The sequence below is a fragment of the Drosophila obscura genome, unplaced genomic scaffold (genome assembly GCF_018151105.1).
Source record: "Drosophila obscura isolate BZ-5 IFL unplaced genomic scaffold, ASM1815110v1 contig_4, whole genome shotgun sequence".
Taxonomy (NCBI): domain Eukaryota; kingdom Metazoa; phylum Arthropoda; class Insecta; order Diptera; family Drosophilidae; genus Drosophila; species Drosophila obscura.
The window spans coordinates 1,416,538-1,438,393 of record NW_024542828.1 but is presented as its reverse complement, the minus strand read 5'-3'; the positions used below and the strand labels follow the sequence as shown (position 1 = coordinate 1,438,393).

Sequence of the window (21,856 nt, the reverse complement as noted above, 5' to 3'; positions counted from 1 at the left end):
CGTGCCAATGTATATGAGTGGGGTGGGGTGTTGGGGGGTTCCGGCATTTCAACATGAATAAGTTCTGAACGAATAAAGTTATCTTCACGAATTTAACTTGCAGCTTAAAATATTCCATATTAAATGCACTCTTTGGCCAATGTCGTTATCCACTCTAATTTTGTTTCAGTAATTTCTTTTTTCTTAAATATAAGTAATAATAATAATAATGTCCGGGCCGATGTTTCCATCGGCTCGAATCCTTTCTATCCTGATTTTATGTTCATCTTTTTGCCTTGAGTGTTTCCGTCAAACAATTCTCCCTCTCCTTGCATACAATTTTTGCATGCGATGAGGAAATGCGATCTTCAATGTTTTCCCGTTCAATTAAGCAAACATCATTTGAAAGTCCTTTTGTGTACAAAATACAATACCAGCGACCGATAAGATTCATGAGAGTGAATCACACTGTTGGCCATTTATCCTCTAATACCTATTAAGAAAGACCGAACAACATAATCACATATTCCATAGTTTACTTTGAATTCGACCTGAAAGAACCTTAAAGAGGCAGAATGTGGATAAAGCAAAATAAAATTCCCAACTAAAACACCGATTTTCTGTACTTTAGAATTTCTATATTTTGCATGCGTGTATACTCTACTCTATACTCTATTTAAATTATAAAATTTTTTACTTTTTGCCAACACATCTCGGCGACGGCCCCCACTGTGCGGCCCTTGTGCCACTGCTCTGCTCTGCTATGACTCGGCTCAAGGTCAAGGTGGTGCGGTTATTGGGTCAACCACCGACTGTGAATGCAATTGTGGATCGATTCCTTTCTGACCAACTACTTTATGGGCGCCAAAGCCATACATTTCTGGGTCATGTTCCTTCCTGTTTTATGGCCGAAACTGGATATTTGATTGCCAATTAAATGGGGAACAGAAGGAAGCCTAAATGTATGGAATTATACCGGAGTTTGAAAGTGAACTTAAATGCAAATGTGGAGATGCTTTGACATTTCATGCAACTTGTTTCTAGGAAATTCAACTTTTTCTGCTCTTTAGGCATGATTAAAACATTTAAATTTTAATTCAACAAAATTATGGCTATTTTGTCAGCTATTTTGGCTAATTATTCTCGACTCGATGTTGTCTTTATCACATTTGTCCAGTCACTTTGCTAATTAGCTAGACAGTCCCACTAAAAAAATGATGGGTTCGTGAGCAGGCAAACAGCGCCAATTTCCACCTTCTGGGAACACGTGTGGGGATACAGATACACTTACTTAGCCATAGAACCAACATAGAGGCAACAATGATGCGAATGAAACAATGAGATTTGAGTAATGTTTTCCTTGCTCTTTCAAGCCGAAAGCAGCTCGCACTGCCACTTCCCAGCCAATTCTCTTTATTCTCGTTTTCCTTTGTACAGCTACAGATACAGATACAGCTACAGATACAGATACAAATGGAGATATGTAGGTATATTTATAACTACATATACTTAGTCGCATTGTGCGCATGGACCTGCCCGCTGTCAACAAGCTTCAGAATCGGCGAAGAGGCCTTTTGTATGACAAATAAGTATTTGGCCCTCGTTCCACGCTCCCAGATACGAATGCTGCCTGTACTGTACTACTTCCCCATAGCTCTGTTTGTTTGCGCTCAGGGCCATTGTAAACAGTTTAAGAGTTCAGCTTCATTCGTCTAGGTTCGGTTCGGTTGGGCTCGGTCGAAAGTCTCGAGGCTGCAGTGCAAAGTTTTGGGGCAAAGTATCTGGGCTTTCCGTTTCTGTTTCTGCTTCTGCTGTTCTTCTGTTTGTAGAGACAGCTGCAGTCTACATAGAAGAGAGTGAATTCTGTTGAATTCCGCAGTATTTTCACATAGTTATACCAGTTTAGTCACTCACTAGCAGCTATTAATTGAATGATTCTCGGGAGACTGGTCTGGCTGGCTGGCTGGCTACAAACTAGAACTTAACGGACTAGATCTATGCTTTAAACTAGTTTAACCTTTTCCACTACACTAGTACTATGTGCAACAAGTAAGAGTGACTGATTAACTGGATTTAATGAAGTGGTAATAGGCGAACATGTAAATTTTCTACCATACGTAAATAGATGTAGACGTAGATGTGGGGGTGACTCATTCAGTAGTCAATGCTACTGACATTAAAATGCTAATGAATGTTTTTCTAACTGAAAATGCCAAGAATTCTATTGTCTTATATAAGTTTGTATTTTTACGACCATTCCATACGTAAAATAAAGTATTAAATCAGACTTAAGAGTATTTCACAGTCAGCCGTCTAGGGACTAGCCAGTTCATACAGTCTTAAACAGACACAGACACATCTAATCATTTAAACCTAATAACTCATTAAACACAACATTTTAATTAGATTTGATTCCCAGAGTACGCCTAATGAGGTTTACTTAGCTCCCTTTGCCCCCATTCTGATTATAATTCTATTTTATATCTCAAGGTTTTTACTAGATCCAAAGTTTGGTTGCTTCAAGAGATCTGACAGCTGATATTAACCATTATTTCTTTAGCTGATACAAGTGATTATTTCTCTAAATAATTTTCACAATTATTGCTTGCCTTCAGGGCTCTTTTGCGGTCCACTGGGGGAAGGTTATTAAAGCAGGTGTGAAGCTCATCAGGTGATGCTCTCAGCTTCTCTTTAAGGGAAGCTGTGTTTACCTACTAACTGTAGATTCTTACTGCATCCGAGACTGACAAAAAATATCTGCTGTCTATTGCGTAATTGGAATTGCTTAATTACTTTTTATGGCACTCGACAAAATGGGCAAACAAAAAATTTGCAAGAAGCCAAAGAAGTCAGACAGAAAGAGAGGGTCAGATAAAGTTCGTGAGACATAGAGAGAGAGATAGAGAGGGATGGAGAGACCGAAGATTAGTTAAACAGTCAGTTAGTCAGTCAGTCAGTTGGCCAATTGCTGCCCAGTTCCATCTCAGATCTGTTCGGTAGTATTGAAGTTCTCTGCCAGCGACGACGCGCCGTCGACTTAAGCGTCGGGACTTGACTTGACTTGAGCTCTGCTTTAACTTGTCCGGGCTTTGCATTATGTACTAGGTGCCCCGCAGTCCCCAGTCTCCATTTCCCGCTCCACCACTGGTGGGGGCCTTTAAAATCGTCGATCGACAGGCGACTGTCTCGCAGTTCACGTTCTCAGCTTCGCGGTGACAGACGTTGCGTTCGACCACGACTACGACCAATCATATAAAGATTTAAATAAATTATAATTCCCATTCCGTGTCGCGTGTGGGTCGTCGTTGTTTTTGTCCAACTATAATTCCTAAATTGTGATCAAGTGATATTTTTATTCGCATCCGAGATGTTGAAATACGTGTGCCTGGTGATTGTGGTGCAGACGCTCTGGATGGTCCAGGCTGAAGCCCGTAAGTTGGAATAAGGATCATTGGGAATATTCAAAAGGGATAAACTCTAAAAATACATAGATAAGAGGCAGAGAAAATAAGTTCTCCTTTTTTTGGGAATTGAAAGCATAATAATTTATGAAGTTTTTCCTACAACTGTTTATGTTTCTCATCGAAAGATACCTTCTGTATTTTCTACTATTAATTTCTTAAATAAAAACCTAAGAAATTTGGCTTTAGGTATACATTTTAAAGGGTATTCCAGCTCCGATTTGCATTTAAATGTTGAACCTTTGGTGAACTGCGAATTAGCACTTTTAACTCTTTCACACTATGCCGGGAGATAAATGCATTTGCATCTTCCCGAATATGTCAAATGTCAAGTTTAATCACATACATACATACATATGTGTGCATGTGGATATGTGATTTACCTTAGCAGCACATTCCCAATCGATCTATTCAATGTGTTAATTGCTTAAAGCGACACAGTTTTATTTGACAAATGAGCGAAACAAAGAAAAAAGGGGGACAAAGCCCCGCTTCGGAAGCATTGAGTGTCAACAAAGACGTCGCTTCCGCATTATATATCTATATAGATATATATATGTGTGTTTGAAGCCAGCCCCATGGGGCTTCATCTCTGCTGCGAACTCAAAATGCAGACTATGAACCAAATCCATATTTAATTAGCGCTTGGCCAGCAGCGCTGGCCTGGCCGTTGAACAGCCTTCAACTTGAAAATTCGATCGCTCTCGCTGCAGTTTGCCTTGCCAGCGAATGGCGCTAATGAAGCCGGAGTGGGAACCAACCGCATTGTGTAATGGATATACCGATAATCGCTAGCCCCCGTCCCCACCCCCCCAAGCGAAGCGCAGCCGAAATGTGTGTCATGTGCGTCAGAATCGAGCCGACAACAGGTTCTAGAGCTGCACTTCTCGGACACAGCCTAGCCTCAACCTTGCCCACAGACTCACTATCAAGACCGAGTTCGAGATCTCAATCTGGCTGGCTGAAGGCCGCCTGAAGCCGCGACTGGTTTACGGCCGACTCGTCTGCAGAGTCGTTGAACTTTACAGGAATCGAAAAGCAGAGATTTTAGCTGTTGTTGATCGCCGTTCTGTTGACTCTGCTAAGTGATTTTCCCTTCTAAGATTCCGTTTTCTTTCTTTTTTGCAGCTGCCTATATCAAACAATGCCAGCGCGATGATCCCAAGCTGGTGGAGTGCTTCATGGGTGCCATTGAGCATCTGAAGCCCTATCTGGCCAGTGGAATTCCCGAGATCCAGGTGCGTTTTCTCTCTCCCCCATTTGCATTTGTTTTCCTTAGTTTTCCCTTTCCCTTTTGCTGATTTTCCATTGCAAAACGAGTTGGAGTTGCATAAGTTGTAAGTCAAATGGAAGTCAGTGGGCTAGAGAGGGAGCTGGACTTGCGCAACGCCAACTTTGTTTTTTGTGTGAAAAGTGTGGAAAGTGCGGAAATTGATCACTCTTCGAACAGTGGTGCAGAATCGGGTAAACCTCAGACTAATATTCTCTTTCCTTTCGCCCCACCAGCTGCCCTCTGTGGAGCCCTTCAAGATGGATTCCCTGGCCCTGCAGCTGACGGACGGGCCCCAGGGCTACAAGATCACCCTCAAGAACATGGAGGCGTTTGGGGCGAGCAACTTCCAGGTAAAGTCGCTCAAGCTGACTGAAAACAACGAGCCCTTCAAGGCGAAGATCGTGATGCCCAAGCTGAAGATCGAGGCCAAGTACACCAGCTCCGGTGTCCTGCTGATACTGCCCGCCTCAGGCGGCGGCGATTTCCACGCCAACTTCGAGGGCGTGACTGCCGATCTCACCGGTAAGACTTCGGTGCGTGCGTCTAAGGGAGCCAACTATCTGCACATCGACTCGCTCAGCCTGGTGCTGGATGTGAAGGATGTGAAAATGAGCATCTCCGGAGCGTTCAACAACAATCGTATCCTGTGTAAGTTTGTCTTGGCCTTGGCCTTTCCGCCCATCGAATGACTCAATCAATTGCCCTTTTTACCCCTTTACCCCCCAGTGGAGGCCACGAATCTCTTCCTACGGGACAACTCCCAGATTGTCCTCGAGGCCATGCAGACCCAGTTGCAGAAGAAGCTGGCAAGCGAATTCGGCAAACTCGCCAACCAGCTGCTAAAGAACGTTCCCATCGAGCAGTTCTACGTGAACTAGTCGGAGCCCCGACCCCACGTCCTAGTCTAAGCTCCTACTCTAAGCTTTATTTAATTGTAACTTACCCGCTAACGCTATGAGCCAAGTATTAAATTGTACGAGTATGTGGTGTGAACATCGTAGACAGAACCCTTTTCTTTGACTTTGGCGACCCCAAACCGTAAGGGGAGATATGACCACAAGACCAGGTCGATCGCTGAATCAGTTTTTAACAGGCAGCCAAAAGTTCGGGACAGATCGGCAAGGAACCATTAATCGTTTCCCAGAACCATAAACAGTTTGAGCATAAACTTTACAATTATTTCCATTGTACATATGCATGGACATACTTATATACAAATGTATGTATATCGTTTTAAACAGGAATAAATAATTAAAATCTCTAGCGACAAATGAATGAAATATTATTTATTGATACAATAAATTACAATGTACATTTTTTTTTTAAATTATAAAATTTATCTTGTATCCATCTTTCATATATATATATATATATATGTACATTAATACATTTTTTTCACAAGATAAATTTTATAATTTAAAAAAAATTTACATTGTAATTTATTGTATCAATAAATAATATTTCATCTAAAATATGGGAAATTATATCGAATATTCGGTTCACTCTAACAAAAGCTGGCCGGCATAAAAGCCGCAAAGTATGCTTGTATTTGAAATGGTATGGTGGAGAACATGTCCACCTTCTGTATACAGTATACTGTATGGTTTGTGACATGGCTAAATTTCCCGACTGGCATAGCAGTAAGCTGTTGCATGGCAGTGCAATGCAACACATGCAAACGTATGTATGTATATGTATGTATAGTATAGCGGCTTTCTTGGCGCAAAATTCAAATTGCACAAAAGATTTCACTACTCGACACGAGTTTTCCTTAAGGAACAAAACCAATTTATTCTTAAAGATTTGAGGCTTAGAAATGGTTTGATGATAATTTTTTTTTCTATGGCCGAACTTTTTTTGAAATTTTTTGAAAACTGTTATTTTTTTTAAAGCTTTTTTCAGAGTTACCGCTTCTTTTTTCACATAACTCTAGTATCTTACGTTTGGCTTTAAAGAACTTTGCTATTTTGAAAAGATAATTAAACAGCTAGAAGTTAAGCCCAAACACTTTGTGATTTCAGCTTACCGTCTGGGAAATATAAAGCATTGAAATTCAAAAATTATGATTTTTGTGCGGTATTTTTTACGAAATTTTGACTTTAAAAACTCAGGAAAAATCGAAAAAAAAAATGATATCCTGTGTTCTCTATTTTTTGTGAATAGGTGCATTAATCAGGCGTCGTTTAAGGTATATTGAACAAAGCGAACGAAAAAGGGTTGTACATTGGGTACCTGATCGCGATCCCAATTGGCAGTTGGGCCCGCATCCTTCCAAAAGGTATTTTTTGTTCATTTTTTTCATTTCTTTTCTGAAAAAAGCTTTACAAAAAAATACCAGATTTAAAAAATTCTTCAAAAAAAAGTTCTGCCATAGAAAAAAAATCATAATTCTTAAAAAAAAAGTCCCATATCTATCAGTAAATTTCGGTTCGGATCTTTGAGGAAAAAAGAAGTTCTATTTTGTCGAGTAGTGTTCTTTAAGTTTCAGAATATTGAATATTTTGGGGGATTTCTTCTGTGTTTTTGATTCAAACCCCAGTTTCACTATATTCCATTTATTCGTTTCCACCTTTAAGCATAGTATCCAGCACTGCGGAATCGAAAAATTCCTGTCAAACTCCATATAAAAAAAACTGTGACAGGAATGTTTCTATGGTTGGCGGGGCAGGGTGGGATCGATACTAGGGGGCGTCCCCGCGGCACACCCCACACCACACCTAACCGTGACAGGAATGTTTCGTTTACGTTTTCCTAGAGTGTGTATCCAGCAACACGAGCGGAATACACAGATTTGTATCGATAGTTGCCTATCGGGACCGTGTGTGGACTGAGAGAACAGCTGATACCCAGCTCAGGAATGTATACTTTACAATTCTTCCCGAAGTGAATGGTGCAAGATGTAGGCAAAAACTAAGAAATGAAAATTATTCTTTTTTGTTTTGCAACAATATATGCCGCCACAAACACAATCACACAATCATCAGAGTGCATTTGTTTCCTTTTTTAATTTTAGCAGAATTTTACAGTTGCCTCTGTTTACAAAACACAGCTGATTCATCAACCCTGTTTTAGCTATGTTCCACACCCTCACGGAATAACTAGCAAATTCCTTGCCGCAATATTGCGCGGTGCTGGAGACAGGCCTTTATTTAATATTTTTTACGTTTGGTCCAATCAGTATCGTCAACACCTGGCTCATCGTTCACGACCTGCACGAATGACCTGTAGTCGTGACACTGCTCGGGAGATGGCGGACCTTCGCTGTCTACTTCCATTTCGTCTTTGTATTGGGGTAAAATCTCATGTTCATGGCTAGGAGGATGGTCCTGGCTAGGATGATGGTCCTTGCTATTAGTTTGGTCGTGGCTAGGAGGAGAGTGCTCGCTAGGAAGCTCTTCCACCGGCGCCAGAATCTCCACCTCGTCGTAGAGCCAAGAAATGACGTCCATGACCGAGTCGTTTTCCAGCTTCTTGCTCATTTTTTCCCGCCACACCTCCAGCTGAGGCAGCTCCTCCTCATAGCCGCACTTCTGCAAAAGCTTCTTGCTCAATTGTCCCTCGATGGCAGACTTCATTAGCGGCCCCAGGCCGTCATCCACGGCAAGGCAGGCGGGCCACGTTTCGGCGATATGTTGGTGGGATCTCATGATTTTAGAGGCGCGTACCCGGGCATGCCTGTGGCGTACTTGACGCCGACGTTCTCCGCTGGCGGTCCAAGACAGGTCCAGGACGACGAGTATGAGGACTTGCAATAGCTTTTCCGCTTTCTACAAAGTTGGGGATAAATACGGGGATATATTTGGATCCGACTGCCCCTTACCATGGTCCCGGCTAACGCAGCTTTGACTGGCATCTGAATTTAAATGGAACTGAAGCATTCCAAAACTATTTAGTAGCGTGACTTCATGCATTAGTCTCTGGACTATTTGGGATTGGTCTCGGATTGGTTTAGTCTCGTGTCGAAATTTCATCCCAAGCACTCATTTTTGGAGGCTCCCTAACACACCAGATAGAGAGATACACCCGCAGATACGAGTCGAAGGCAAGTGGCAACGGTTATCTGCTACTTTTGGGTGTTCCAACGATGCGGGGGACTAGGGCGACTCGACACCCACTTTGTATGTATGTAGGTATGTACGCCTGTCTGTCTGCCTGTCTGTCTGTCCTCGGGCGCCAGGAGGCGTGGGACATTTGGATGCAGGCTCCCGATGGCATTACAAATGCTGAAACGGCTGCATCTGCTCTTACAGCAAAGGCGACGCGGACTGGAAAGTTTCTGGCTGGCGGCAACTATGGGGCACAGATCTAAGTGAATTGTCGTGTTGACAATACTGAGAGCTGGGTAAAAGTTAATATGCTCGTGCATTCGGCACTCAAGTATTTAAACATTTGCCCGCTTGTAATTTGAGCTGCATGCAAGTGGAGAGCAGAGGCCTCTAACTAAATGAATGGAATGAGTATCAGTATCAGTATGAGTATGAGTACGAGTAGAGAGATGCATTTGGACAGAGGCAACAGCAACGGCTACAGCACATCCTGGGACATGGCATGCTCGATACGAGTACGAGTGTGGTATGCGTGCGCCGATGCTCAGATCTTGTTTGTATCTTTAAGATACTTTTGCTGTTCGGGCTGCAGAGACGCTGCTGCGCTCCACACTTTTATTTATTGTATAAACAATTTCGTGACTTTGTTGTTTATTTTCTTTCACATTTTGTTGCACCGCCACTGCCACCGCCGTCGGCGTCGCTGCCCCGTTCAACAGACAGACATACATATATAATGGATGTTTGGGATTGGGAATGGGAATGGGAACGAGGGTCTTGCCAAGGGACAGGGAGAGGGACAGGGGCCGACTATCGACTTATTTTATGTATTGTTTTTTTTTTTTGTTTGTTTGTTTGAATGCATCTCGTGCTTTGCTTTGGTAAAATCGCTGAGCAAATATGCAGGAAACTTCAGACTTTTCTTTTCTTCAGGCGTTTTTTTCGCCTCTGCTCGGCTTGCCTACTAATTTGTGTTTAACACTTGGCTGTATCGGTTTTTCAAGTCGTTGGCTGTATGTCTGTATGTCTGTCTGTCTGTCGCTCGGTCGGTGCGTCGGTGATGTCAGTGATGTCAGTGATGTCCGTCCGGGATGGTACCAGCCTAAAATAACACAGCACGCATCTTCAGTTCGTGTAAATACTCGCACTCGCGCACACAGGAATAAGCCGAACAAGTGAGCGACTGGAGGAGAAAAGTTGAAAGAGCGAAGAGCTCGCAAACGATGTTCGAGTGTTTTCTTTATAAACAGAAAACTTAATGATGTTGATTTAGTAGAACAGCCAGGCGGCCAGCCCCAGCCCCAGCCCAATCCCAGTCCCAATCGCAATCCCAACAGCCAGAGCCAGAGAGCCAACCAACCGGGCAGACAACGGCAGCCCCTGGACCGCCTCACATGCTCCTCCACGTAACTCCTCGCACTCCTCATAATACTCGTATGGCAGGGCATGGCATGGCATGGCATGGCACAATCGTTGAATGTTTGTACTCTGTTACTCTGCGCTCAACACTTTACAAATTTTTGCCCAGCCAAAGTAAACTCCAAGCGGTCCCCCCACTTCGGTGTTCCCCTCTAGAGGCCTCTGCTCGTCAGTCAACATGATTTGCAAGTTATACAAATTCATTCAGCGACGGAGAGGACGTCAAAGACCACGACTTGGCCGGAGTTCTGGCCCGCATGTCTGCTTCATTAACACGTCTTTAGTGCCAGGCTTCGCTTCTTATGGCCTCTCATACCCTGCACAAAGATGGAGTATCCATGGCAGTCGACTGAATATGTAACTTCATTTATTTTAACTTAACTCAAATTAAGTGAGTTCCATATCCGAAAACTTCTTACTTCACTTCCCAATGAACTGTTTGTGTTCCTTTTTTACAGGGTATCCCCTTGCCGATGCCCCCAGTATCTGTGGACCGCATCGGCTTTACAATGCTTTGTGAATTTTACAGATCTCAGGTGTAAATTGCTCTTCCTCCTCTCTCCTCTCTGCTCTACCCCGTATCTGCGTGTTTACCCGCACCACACCCTATGGCTTATATGTATATTTGTATCTGTGTGAGGCCCGGCGAGTGCATCTCTGTAGCTCTGTATGCGTGCGTGTGCGTGTGTGTGTGTGTGGGCTATGTTTGCTTGTTGATTGTTGCTGATTGCGCCCTCTGTCAACAGGTCGGGCGAGTCCCGTTGTGTTACTGAACTAGAAAAACGTAAATAATGCCAACAAAGAGCTCAAATTGAGGGACGGGTCGGACGGGACATGGAATGGAAACATTCTTTGGAGCCAAGACAAGGAAAAAGACAAACTGCGTTAATTATGCTACCACTTTGGCTGTGACACAGTGACAGCCACAAAAAGATATCGCACAAAAAGGCGCTGGCTGTGAAAAATGGATGAAATGCGTGAGCTTATGCAGCCCGCCCTCCCTGTCCACACCTAAATCCGTATCCGCAGCCGCAATCGCAATCGCATCGGTATCTTCAGCTGTCGAGGCAATTCCATTGTAATGCAAAAATTCTTCTTCCTTTTTTAAGAAGAAACCCAGGGAGAGGGTGCGGAAAACCTGTCCAATGAATGAACCCAAAGACGGGAAAACTTCTCAGCCATTGTCCTGCGTCCTTCACCCAGCTCAGCCCAGCCCTGGCAGTAGCCTGGAAATAATTTGCACCCCACTGCCACACGGCAGCCTGGCCCGCACTTGCAGTCGGAGTTTAAAGGGCGGCGGAGTCTGTTGTGGGCCAGGAAGTTGGCCACCTTTTAGTCGATTGCCCTCGGAGGCGACTGCAGCGCAGTCTCCAGCATGCTGGTTGCTGGTGCAACTGACATTAGTCGTGCAATAAGCAGACAGGCCCCAGTGACACATGTTTCCATGTGCCATCCCAAGGGCCATGGCCCAGGTCCGTGACTGAAGCTTTTACTGAAGCTGAAGGCTTCGTCTCTATCTCTGGCTGCTTCTCACAGGGGCAGAAAGAGGGAGAGGGAGAGGAGAGACTGCTGGCAAAGTTTTACAGCTTGGCATGCCAGACACGTTGACAAAAGACGACAACGTTGCCAGGAAAACGAACATAGACGAATTTATGCTAATCAGCTTGGATGCCTGCCTGCCTGGCTGCCCCAGCTCCTCTGCCAGCTCCTGGCTGTCTCTCCTGGCACCGAGGGTTGTTTGGGCGTTTCACGGAACATTTGGGGCATGCCAAATTAATTTGATTGCCAGAACGTAATGGGATTACCCAGAAATGAGTTTACTTATGGGCGAAATGGGTTCGCTGCTCGCCTCTCACAGTCACAGTCTCAGTCCCAATAAAATGTAGTTCACCCACTGGGAAAGTTCTGCCACTTCCGCATGCCACATTTATTTGAATTCCAAAAGTATTCATCACTCGTTGATTTCTTTCCTTGGAATCCCTATTTCACCTGTCCTACTCCTCGCTGATATGTTCTGTTTCCTTGGATCATTGGCTTCTGTTCTGCCACCCCTCGTGTGCAGAGACGCCTCTGCAGTTTGATGGCTGCCTCTGCCTGTTGAGTGGCAAATTATAATGAGGCCAGGTGGATGGGTTTCGGGGAACTTAGTTGCGCTGCCGAGTGGGGGCCACCAGGCAGCAGACAAATTTGCAGCTCTGGCTACAATAGTTGCCAGGCAGCCGTCAAATCCACTCAGTGCACACTTCACGCACCAATTAAGTTCAATTTTCGATAGAATAACAAAAACGCGCCCGGCATCCCAACACTTCGGACTGCCATTCCGGATATTCTCTCGGGGGCGTGCGCCCCCGGCGGCCTGCCACTGGAAATTGACATCATTTGCTGTTAAAAATGAGGGCTGAGGGGTGCACGCAGTATACGCGTACGCAGGGGCCACATCCGATACGCATTCGAAGCGGTATTGGGTCTGCATCTGTTTACGGTTTACGGCTTACGGCGGAGAGCCAGCAGGCGGCATTATAAGCACATTAAATTCTAAAGGCGCAGCCGGAGCATGTCTGAAATATTTGGTTCGAATTGGTTCGGTTCGGGGTCGCAAGTGGTTTTTATGCTTTGCGTATTATTATTGAATATCATTAGGGGTAAGGACACGGGCCACCCTGTCACCCTGTCGCCCTGTCACCCAAAACGATGTTCAGGCAGGAACGTGAGGGAGGAGTCGCTGCCTCTGCCTCCGTCTCCGTCTCTGTCTCTGCCCTGGGGGTCGCTTTATGAACTCTCGACTCTCTGACTTCGTGTCTGTTTCTCTCCCATCGAAAGTCAGAGCCAAGTCTGAAGTCTGAATCGGCAAAGAGGAACGAACTTGCGATGAAAAGGTCCAGGTCGGGTCTAAAACTGCGTTTAGTGGTTTAATTTTTATTTTTATATAGCAATTTTTATGGCCCTTGCCCCAGACGCTTGCCACCGCCACCGCGACAAGAGCAGACTCGTCATTGTCCCCATATGGCTGTGGCCGCAACATCAGAAGCAGCAGCAGCAGCAGCAGCAGCAGGAGGAGAAGGAGAAGATGGAGGTATCTACATGGAGAAGTTGCCTTTTAAGTGCGGCCCTGGCACAATGTGTTTTTTATGGGCTTCTGGGGCTTCGTTTTATGTTTCATCTTTTGAGTGCCCCTCGTTTGTAGCAAGTCTTAAGCAGCAGCTTCAACACACCACACTCCCATCCCATCCCTTCCCATCCCTTTCCGAGTACTTTGAGTACTCAAAAGTACTCACTCTTTCTGCCTTTGTCATTAATGTGCATTTTTTGCTTTTGGTCGTTCCATAATTGCTACATTTTGCTGTTCTGTTGTTCTGTTGTTCTGCTCTGCACCGAAGCGGAGCACTTCTACTTAGGGCTCATTAAACTTAAACCCAACTCAACGCGGCGGCGGCGGCCCACCGCCGCGAGTCTCAAGGATATCTGTCTGTCTGTCGGGCCTGAATGGATATTTGTGTGTGCGGATTTAATATTTCATATTCATAAGGCATATTCATTCCTCTGCACTAATTAAACTTTTGCCGCAGTTTTCTGGGAACAAGCCAACTGTTTAAATATTCCCCGGGCATGGCAGCCGCCGCCGCTCTACAACACACCATGAATGGCTAATTAGCAAACCAGATAGCAGATACAGATACCAGACCCATACCCAGACCCATACCCACACCCATACCCAGAGGTAGACCCCAATCTCTATCCATAGCCAGACCGTTCCAGCATCGGGGAAATTGCCTAATCATGATTTTTGCATAATTTTTTAAAAGCTTCCCAGCCTGCTCTTCTGCTCTTCTGCTTTTCCTACTTTCCTACTAGTAGCAACCACAATCGAGGGGGGGGGCTTCCAACCCTTGCGTAGTTAGTACTCGAATAAAAGTGGTTTGGCTTTCATCTCCAGCCATTGTCAGGGCGAATCCTTTGTCAGCCGAATCCCGACTGCATGTCTGTCCCTGTCTCTGTCTCCGTCTGTCCATCAAAGCCGTGTGGCATTATTATTAATACGAGTTCCAATCCCAAACCCAATGCCAATCCCGATCCCAGCTCTGATGCTGATACCGTCCGTAACGTTCGCAATCCGTAGCCGAATCAGACAGGCTGCAGAATTTATGAAAATTAATTTATGACACGCCGCGGCACATTTTCTATTCTATATATTCTCATTTTTTTTCATTCTCCCATTTTCCGTTTGCCGCACACACACACACAACGTGCTACGATTCTTATCTGCGTTTCCTTCACTCCCAGCCCCAGCGCTGCTTTCTCCTCGTACCTATTATTTTTAATCCATTAAACAAATGCCACGTTATGAGGCCAGGCCCTGACTGTCTGACTGTCTGTCCGCTGGCTCGTCCGTGTCCGTTATCAGGGATATGGGCAAAAGGGTCTTTGATTTCATTTGCAGCTCAATGGGGCTTCCCTGTGCCACGCCATCTCGGGGTAGATGTGGCTGGCAACGCCTCCGCTGCGGCCCAGGGCCTGCAATCAGGCAGTTTTCCCATTTTCCCGATCTCTTCACGCTACGTTATCGGGCAGTACAGGGAAGTTAATGGCATTCTGCTGCAAATCATTAATATCAATCCTGATAGACACTCGTATTCTCGTATTTGTATGGCCATGGCTATAGATATCTGGAGAGCCCAGTGTCGATCGAGATGAACTCGCATGTGAGTGGGATGTGGGATGTGGGATGGTCCAGATGCATTCAATTGTGACACTCGTCTAGGGTTTCCCTCTCACCGCACACAGCGGATGATAAAACACATTTCCCGACATCATCAGTGAACTGTGCCATACTGGAGGCTGTGGTTAGTGTAGGGTTTCCCTTTCTCAGAACATCAGCGACCTGTCTCTGTGTTTGTGGAAATGTTAGCCATGGAAATTATGCGGGACTCACTTGACTTGATTCCGATGATGTTATCGTCTCCAGCTTCAGCTCCTCAGCTCCTCAGCCCTCAGCTGCCACAAAAAGTTTGTCAGTTCTCATTGAAAGAGTTCTCTAAACATCTTCAAAGAGTTGAGAATTGAAACCAATTTTCCCTTCCCCCCTCGAAACAACGTCCCTGCTTTCACAAAGAAGTTTCCATTCCCATCCGACTCTAACCTCGTTATCAATGCATTTTCGTTGCCTTTAAAGCTCATAACCATTCACAGCTCAGTGACCAAAGGGAACTTCTAAAGAACAAGCACAAAAGCCACTCTGTGGCACTTCCTTCCCTGCCCTGCTCTGGCCTGCCCTGCCCTGCCACTCCCCTGGATGCCACATCTCGTCTCGCCCTAAACGAGAAAAAATCGCAGCGAACAAAGCAATTTTCTGGAATTACAAGAGCGTCTCTAATTGTTAAGTAAGCATAATGTGTGCAACATATGGCCAAGACTCGGCTGGACTTTGACAGAGTCTCTCCTCCTCCTCCCCTCCCTCTGTGTGTGTGTGTGTCTCTCTCTCTCCCTCTCTCCTCTCACACCATCGCCAGCTCTTGTTCTCTGGGATGAGATGTGCCTGGGAAATTATGGCAGCGACAGCCTGCAGGGCACCGAAGCAAACACACAGCTATGGGGATGGGAATGAGGATGGTATGGGGGCAGAAATAAATTGGCAAAAAATATCTCTGTGTATATGTAATATTAAGAGATATGTCAGCCATAAAAAGTGCTTACAAAAATATTTTATTGTGCTTGTGGCAAGTCAACAAACTGTACAGAAACCAACTGCGAGTCTGTGTGAGTGTATCTTTGGTTGGGGATGGTTGGGAATAGTCTGGGCTGGCAGCTGAAGCCGAAGCTGAAGCTGTGCACACAATGGGGCGCATTCAGAGGAAGTTTGTTTGCAGTTGTCGCAAAACTGGGGCTCATTAAAGCTTAATGAAAGCATTGAACTGTGCAAACTTCGTCCAGACATCGCGAGATATTGCGGCACAGCTTGGAGCTACGATGTATCCGGGGTCCGGACTCCGGACTCCGGACTCGGACTCCGGACTCATGTAGATAGTGTTTCCATTTATGATTAAATTCTGGCCCCAAAGCAAGTGGAAATTTCAAGTGGAAGTTGTCAAGTCATGTGGAAGTTTCCCTCCCACATAAATTCTAAACTCGAATCTACTCGAGTCAGGAAAACATCACAACTGTTTCCACTCTCAGCAGATTTTCATGTCTTTAAATTTTATCCAAGTTCCAAGTTTTTCCAAGTTTTTGTTTCTGTTTTCTCAACGATGTTCCCAACACGAGGCAGCCGCTGCCCCGGACCCCTGTGCCACTCCACACCCAAGCCAGAACGCAGCTCGGGTCCTTGCAGGAGCCGTGGCAGTCTGGCCATCAGCGCCTATGGATGGTACCGCGTGCTAGTCTTCTCCAGCGACCACCGGGAGACCATGAAACGGGTTCTGCGGAGACTGGGTCGGCAGCTGCGGCCCCATTACTTGGATCCTCGGTATGGGCACCTGGGTGGGGAGACGGACGCCACGGAGGACGCCGACGCCTTCCTCACGTTCTATGTGAACGACTACACGCAGGCCAGGGAGCTGCAAGGCCTGAGCAGACAGCAGCTGGGTCCCCTCAGGGTCAGGGTCAACGGCAGGACGCCCTGGATGCGGCTGACTCCCGCGTACTGTCAGCGCTTGCGGCACGCCGTGCGCTCGCGGTACGATCCCGTCCGTCAAAGCCTGGACCTGGCCCTCTTCCACCTGGCCCCCGAATGGAGGGCTGAGTTTTGTGCCCTGGCTCAGCCCTGCTGCCTGAGAGCTGTGATCGGCATCGTGGCGCAGGAAATGCCGCATCTGCTGCACCTGCGGCTGGACATGAACTATTTGAGGGATCTGCGGCCGTTCCACGATGTGGAGCGTCGCTTTCCGCGGCTGCAGTACCTCTCCCTGGGGGACAACCGTCTGGACAGTGTGTCGGAGCTGCAGGTCTTCCGACTTCTCCCGCTTATCGAGCTGGATCTCAGGGGCAATCTGCTGCCCGCCAACTATGAACGGAGTGTGCGCGACATATTGCCGCGCCTGCAGATCCTGAACGGCGCTGAGCTCCACCCAAGGCCACACCAGAGGAGCAGCTCCCTTGCACTCCACAACTGCCGCAGCGCTCTTGTGTCCAGGCTGTGCCGGGAGACGGGTATGAACTCCTATTGGAGCCGTGGGGCCCTCGAAGTCAACGATTGGCACTACTCGAAGGCCTTGTGGGCATTCGCGAAGTGTCACAAAAATCGCCAGATACCCAGGCATGCCTTTGACTCTTCCAAAATTACGTATTTCAATTGATTGTGTTCTGTTTTGTTCGTTCGAGTTTGTGTTACTGTTCGTTAAAATATCTTTTATTTAGCTTTCGTTCCTCGGCAATGGAACTGATATTAGACTCTGATTACTCCGATTTTTATGGGGGCCTCTAAAACTATGTGGCATGGGACCCTCTGCCCCTTTATTGCTGGCCATTGTTGTGGCCCGTGTACAGGCCTTATCGGCCAAATGAATTTGGATCGGCCAATCGATCAGCAATCAATTAGCCGCAGCCATAACTGTATGCGTGCGAGTGTGTGTGTGTGGAGCGAAGGTCAAGGCGCCTGCTGGGGCAGCTCCTCGTACAGCTCGAAGCTCTCGTAGACGTAGTTCTTCTGGGCGGCTGCCTCGCCGGATGGGGGCACGGACGGAGCCCGCTCCCGGGGCGGGCATATGTACTTATTCGATTCCGTTTGGTAGAGATTCGCCTGCTCCAAGTGGCGGTGGAAGGCCACGTAGTCGTAATGGTCGTTCCTGGCGGTGGGATTCCTTTGAGAGACAAACATTATGCGGAAAATAAATGGTGGGGTGTGCAGGATCTTACCCCTGGTAGCCGTACTCCTCGTGCTCGCATCCCTTCGGCACCAGAAACATCGTGTTCGAGTCCCGCAGGGGACGCACCAGTCGGCGGCTGCCCCTGAGCCACTTCGGCTGCAGTCGCAGGGCCACGTACACGATCAGCATGCCCAAGGCCACACAGATGAGAACGCCCACTGCTCCCAGGCCTATGATCAGGCCGCTGTTGGCCTCGAACCAGGACACCGGGAGGTGTTTCGCGCACTCCAGGGTCCTGTGCGAGCGACAGTTCAGTGGGGAGGTGACATTCTGGCCCGCCATCACCACGCAGAAGACGAAGGGGGTGCCGCAGTCCAAGTTGGTGACCCCCACCACCAGATCGCCGTCGGAATCAGTGCTCCCTTCGGCGCTCTCCTGCTCCACATAGCCGCTCCAGGCGGCTGTGGAGAAGTACACCAGCTGCCACTGCAGGGACTCCAGATGCGAGAGCCTGACCTGCACCTCATCGTTGCCCAGATCCCGGAACTGAAGCGACGCGTTGTAGTCCAGCCGCGTCTCGATGGATCCTCCCTCGGGCTCGCTGCAGACGAGAACTTCGCACAGTTCTGCCGAGCAGACAACTGGTGCCGGAGTCGTGGAGGTGGTGGTTCTAGACTCAGGAGCGAAGGCCTGAATCCCCTGGGTGACGAGCATCGCTTGAGCTGTGCTATAGACCAGGTCCTGCTCGTTCTCCCAGCCAATCGTGGGGGTGGTGCCAGGATTGCCCCTGGCTGTGTCTAGTGGATTCCCACTCAGGTCAAAGTACTGCAGTGAGCGGAGACTGCTGGGAAACGAGTCCCAGTCCACCTGGCCAATGCCACAATCCACCAAAATGAGTCGCTCCAGGGCGGGCAGGCAGTCGAAGGAGTCCCAGGCGAGCAGCTGCCCGAGGTTGGTGCCGCTCAGGTCGAGCAGCTTCAGCTGATCGAATCTCCCGCCCCCAAGGAAGTCGCCGACAGAGTAGGAGACGCTGGCGGAGTACCTCTGATGGATGCTGGCACTGAGCAGGGTGCTGGCAAGTGGGCGCCAGAAAGCCCTCCGCCGCAAAGGATTCCTCCGCGTTGATCAGCGTAAAGTTCTGCAGGTGCTGGAGTCCCCGGAAGGCCGCTGGGGCCAGAGATTGGAGCTGGATGCTCCGCAGTCGCAGGCTCACCAGGCCGTGCTGCTTGCTCTGGTCGAAGGCGCCGTCCTCTATGCGTCTCAGGTCACAGTCGGCTATCTCCAGGCTCTGCAGTCGGAAGCTGCCACTCAGGAAGTCCCCATCCAGGCTGCCGTTCGCAAATTCGTATCCGGAAACATAGAGCGCGCTCTCGTTCGCACACTCGCTCTGGCTGTATATCTGCTCCAGTTCGCTGATCACAATCAAATGTGCCTCGGGAACCAAGTCCCGAACTTCCGCTGCGGCATCATCGGCATCGGCATCGGCATCGTCGTCGTAGGAGAAGTCCACGTTGCAGAGGATCAGCAGCAGCACAAACCCAAAGACGGCGGGCAGGACGATGTAGTTCAGCCAGCGCAGCCGTCGCGGCTGGTAGAGCCGCTCCGCCCTCCTCGTCTTCTCCTCACTGACCAGATCGAAGGACTTGGACTTGGACATGAACATACCGCGCCGTGTGCACGCTCCTGCCCCGCTATAACCAAACTGAACCGAACCGACTCTGACTCACCGCGCCTCGCATTTGCCTAATTTCATTCAGCAAATTAGTTCAGCCTATTATCAGATAATGATTTACTCACTCACCCACCCACACGATAAGATTACGGCCAACATTGCACTCGAGTCCAGTGCAAATCATTATTGTTTTCTGCACATTCACCGCGAGTTTCCATCGCTTGCCACTCGAGTGGGAAAGTGGCCAAGGAAAATGACATTTCCCCCTGCTAGGAAGTATTAGAATTATGCACATATATCTCTGATCTGAGATCTGGCAGCACACTGGACTAGGTCTAGTCTTTTTGCTAGTCGTACATCTTGCCTGAAAAGTCTCGGGTATTTATTTGAATGCGAGTAAGAAGTGGGAAGTGGGAAATAGGAAATGGGAACCCTTGGCTGCAGCATTTTGTATTCAGCATTTAACTTGTCGTTAGGGTAAATTTATAAGCGGCGGCAACATCAACGTCAGCGGCTGCCGGGCGGGTGTCAGGCAGGGTGTCGTCCCCTTCCTCACCCCTCACCCTTCACCATTCACCCGATTCCCTGTTCCGGCATCGGCATCGACATCGACATCGACTCGGATCGGTCCCCGGTTCCCAGTCGGGAACCCGGCCACGCTTTATTATCTCCCCCTTTTTGTTTGCCGTCGTCGGCGACGTCGACTGCATTTCATTGAGCGTAATTCCGTTGCTAATGATTTTTGGCACACGTAGCGCTACTTTCGAAATTAATGCGCTATAAAGCAGCTATAACGATGGCGGCAGGGCGCAGCGGCAGCTCCAGAAGGCAGATCCGAGAGCAAGACACTGAGAAATGGGCGCTGGGCGGATAGGAAATTGGCCTGCCAGCCGAGGGCTGTACGAAATTTAATGAAACTTTTGTTCCAATTGTTTTTTCACAGCTTGGCAATGTACAAGGGAGACGTAGCGGGAGAGGGAGGGGGAGAGGCCCACCGACCAGGAAGTGCGCCACGTTTTCCTGCCCTGATAACAGAACCCACATGCGTTTGGGTTTCAGTTTGGGGTCTGGCTGTGGCTCTGGCTCCGGCTCTGGGGTTTGCGTTGTGCGTTTACTTTTGCGGTTTGGTTTTTCTCTCAGCATAAATTTCCATATTAATTTGGCTGATTATGGCCTCGTCATCACCAGAGCAGAGCAGAGCAGCGCAGCGCAGCGCCACCGCCACTGCCACCGCCAAGCTCTGTTCTGCCGCATTTTTGCCCAAATCCAAATGCAGGCCAGAGACCAGACAGCTGCCAGATGATGTTTCTGTTTCAGTTTCAGAATAATCTAAATCGGCATTATTTATGCATTCAGCTCTCGCATTCAGCACGACCACTTAGGTACTCGTAGTCATCCGCGTCCCCCCCAGGCAACAGTTCCACTTCAACGAACCCACAAAACCCACACACACAGATACACTCGTACATACATATTTACTATGTATATAATATGCATAGATGTTACGTATGCATTTTAATGGAGCCCAGATCCCCACCACAACAACAACAACTACAAAAAGAGCGAACAACAAATAAATATTAATTTTGATAAATGCTGATGCGGGTCAATAGAAGTCAAATTTATGCAACCATTTTCGCTAGTCGCATTTCGATGAAAGTTGGCAGAGGTTACCACAAAAAGCGTACAAACATTTTGTGCAACTTTGTCGTTCAAAGACACGTGTTAAATAAGATATAGGAATTTTAGCTTTTGTAGGAATAATGTTACGTTTAATAGGTCTTATTTTGATTAGACTTTCCAACTTCTAACTTTTAAACTTTTCATAATATAAAGCAAAATGTAAAAAATTCTTCTGATTTTTAATTGGAAAAAAGTATGCGTAAAAAAGACCAAAGAAAATTCACTTTTCTTTAAAAATGTGGTAGGAAATAAGGATGAAGTTTTATACATTCGGCCAACCAATTTGGCATTGATTAGGCCAATTTCTTGGTACTCCCTACCGTTATTTGGCTCCATTCTGCTACAATGATTTTCTTCAGAATAACCTTAGATTTAATGGCGTGTGCTGGTCGTGTCCTGCGCTCAAGGAGGTCACGCAGATGCTCAATGGGCGATTGCGGCGGTTAATTAATATATCTTATATATACATCTGTATATTTAGATACATAAATATATCGATTTTTTTGCAGGGGGTTATATACATG

At 47.2% G+C, this 21,856-nt stretch overlaps 4 protein-coding genes and 1 long non-coding RNA gene across 5 annotated transcripts; 2 read left to right on the top strand and 3 right to left on the bottom strand.

Moving 5' to 3' along the window:
* Positions 1-258: 258 nt before the first annotated feature.
* LOC111068324 lies at positions 259-1,929 on the bottom strand. The gene is made up of 3 exons (XR_002607165.2): positions 1,894-1,929; positions 1,271-1,821; positions 259-472 (listed from the first exon to the last, which is right to left on the bottom strand). It is a non-coding gene; the product is annotated as an uncharacterized LOC111068324 (long non-coding RNA).
* Positions 1,930-3,160: 1,231 nt separating this feature from the next.
* Positions 3,161-5,713, top strand: LOC111068321. Its single transcript, XM_022357712.2, has 4 exons — positions 3,161-3,410; positions 4,569-4,678; positions 4,947-5,361; positions 5,440-5,713. The coding sequence occupies exons 1-4, from the start codon at positions 3,347-3,349 to the stop codon at positions 5,589-5,591; spliced, it is 741 nt and encodes a 246-aa protein (XP_022213404.2). The 5' UTR covers positions 3,161-3,346; the 3' UTR covers positions 5,592-5,713.
* A 2,106-nt stretch (positions 5,714-7,819) lies between these two features.
* LOC111068322 lies at positions 7,820-8,625 on the bottom strand. Its single transcript, XM_022357714.2, has 2 exons — positions 8,534-8,625; positions 7,820-8,480 (listed from the first exon to the last, which is right to left on the bottom strand). The coding sequence occupies exons 1-2, from the start codon at positions 8,564-8,566 to the stop codon at positions 7,863-7,865; spliced, it is 651 nt and encodes a 216-aa protein (XP_022213406.2). The 5' UTR covers positions 8,567-8,625; the 3' UTR covers positions 7,820-7,862.
* A 7,666-nt stretch (positions 8,626-16,291) lies between these two features.
* On the top strand, positions 16,292-17,550 carry LOC111068320 (nuclear RNA export factor 1). The gene has a single exon (XM_022357711.2). The coding sequence runs from the start codon at positions 16,421-16,423 to the stop codon at positions 17,465-17,467; it is 1,047 nt and encodes a 348-aa protein (XP_022213403.2). The 5' UTR covers positions 16,292-16,420; the 3' UTR covers positions 17,468-17,550.
* On the bottom strand, positions 17,500-19,710 carry LOC111068319. Its single transcript, XM_022357710.2, is given in 3 exon segments — positions 17,500-17,971; positions 18,027-19,060; positions 19,062-19,710. Coding segments are annotated over 3 exon segments (1,827 nt in total). The 5' UTR covers positions 19,641-19,710; the 3' UTR covers positions 17,500-17,757.
* Positions 19,711-21,856: the final 2,146 nt, after the last annotated feature.

Bases quoted from the DNA above. Each gene is read 5' to 3' on its own strand.
- LOC111068321 (XM_022357712.2), top strand. From the start codon at position 3,347: ATGTTGAAATACGTGTGCCTGGTGATTGTGGTGCAGACGCTCTGGATG. The intron at 4,679-4,946 runs GTGCGTTTTCTC...TCGCCCCACCAG, and splicing joins GTGGAATTCCCGAGATCCAG to CTGCCCTCTGTGGAGCCCTT. The intron at 5,362-5,439 runs GTAAGTTTGTCT...TTTACCCCCCAG, and splicing joins CAACAACAATCGTATCCTGT to TGGAGGCCACGAATCTCTTC.
- LOC111068322 (XM_022357714.2), bottom strand. From the start codon at position 8,566: ATGCCAGTCAAAGCTGCGTTAGCCGGGACCATG. The intron at 8,481-8,533 runs GTAAGGGGCAGT...CCAACTTTGTAG, and splicing joins CTGCGTTAGCCGGGACCATG to AAAGCGGAAAAGCTATTGCA.
- LOC111068320 (XM_022357711.2), top strand. From the start codon at position 16,421: ATGTTCCCAACACGAGGCAGCCGCTGCCCCGGACCCCTGTGCCACTCC.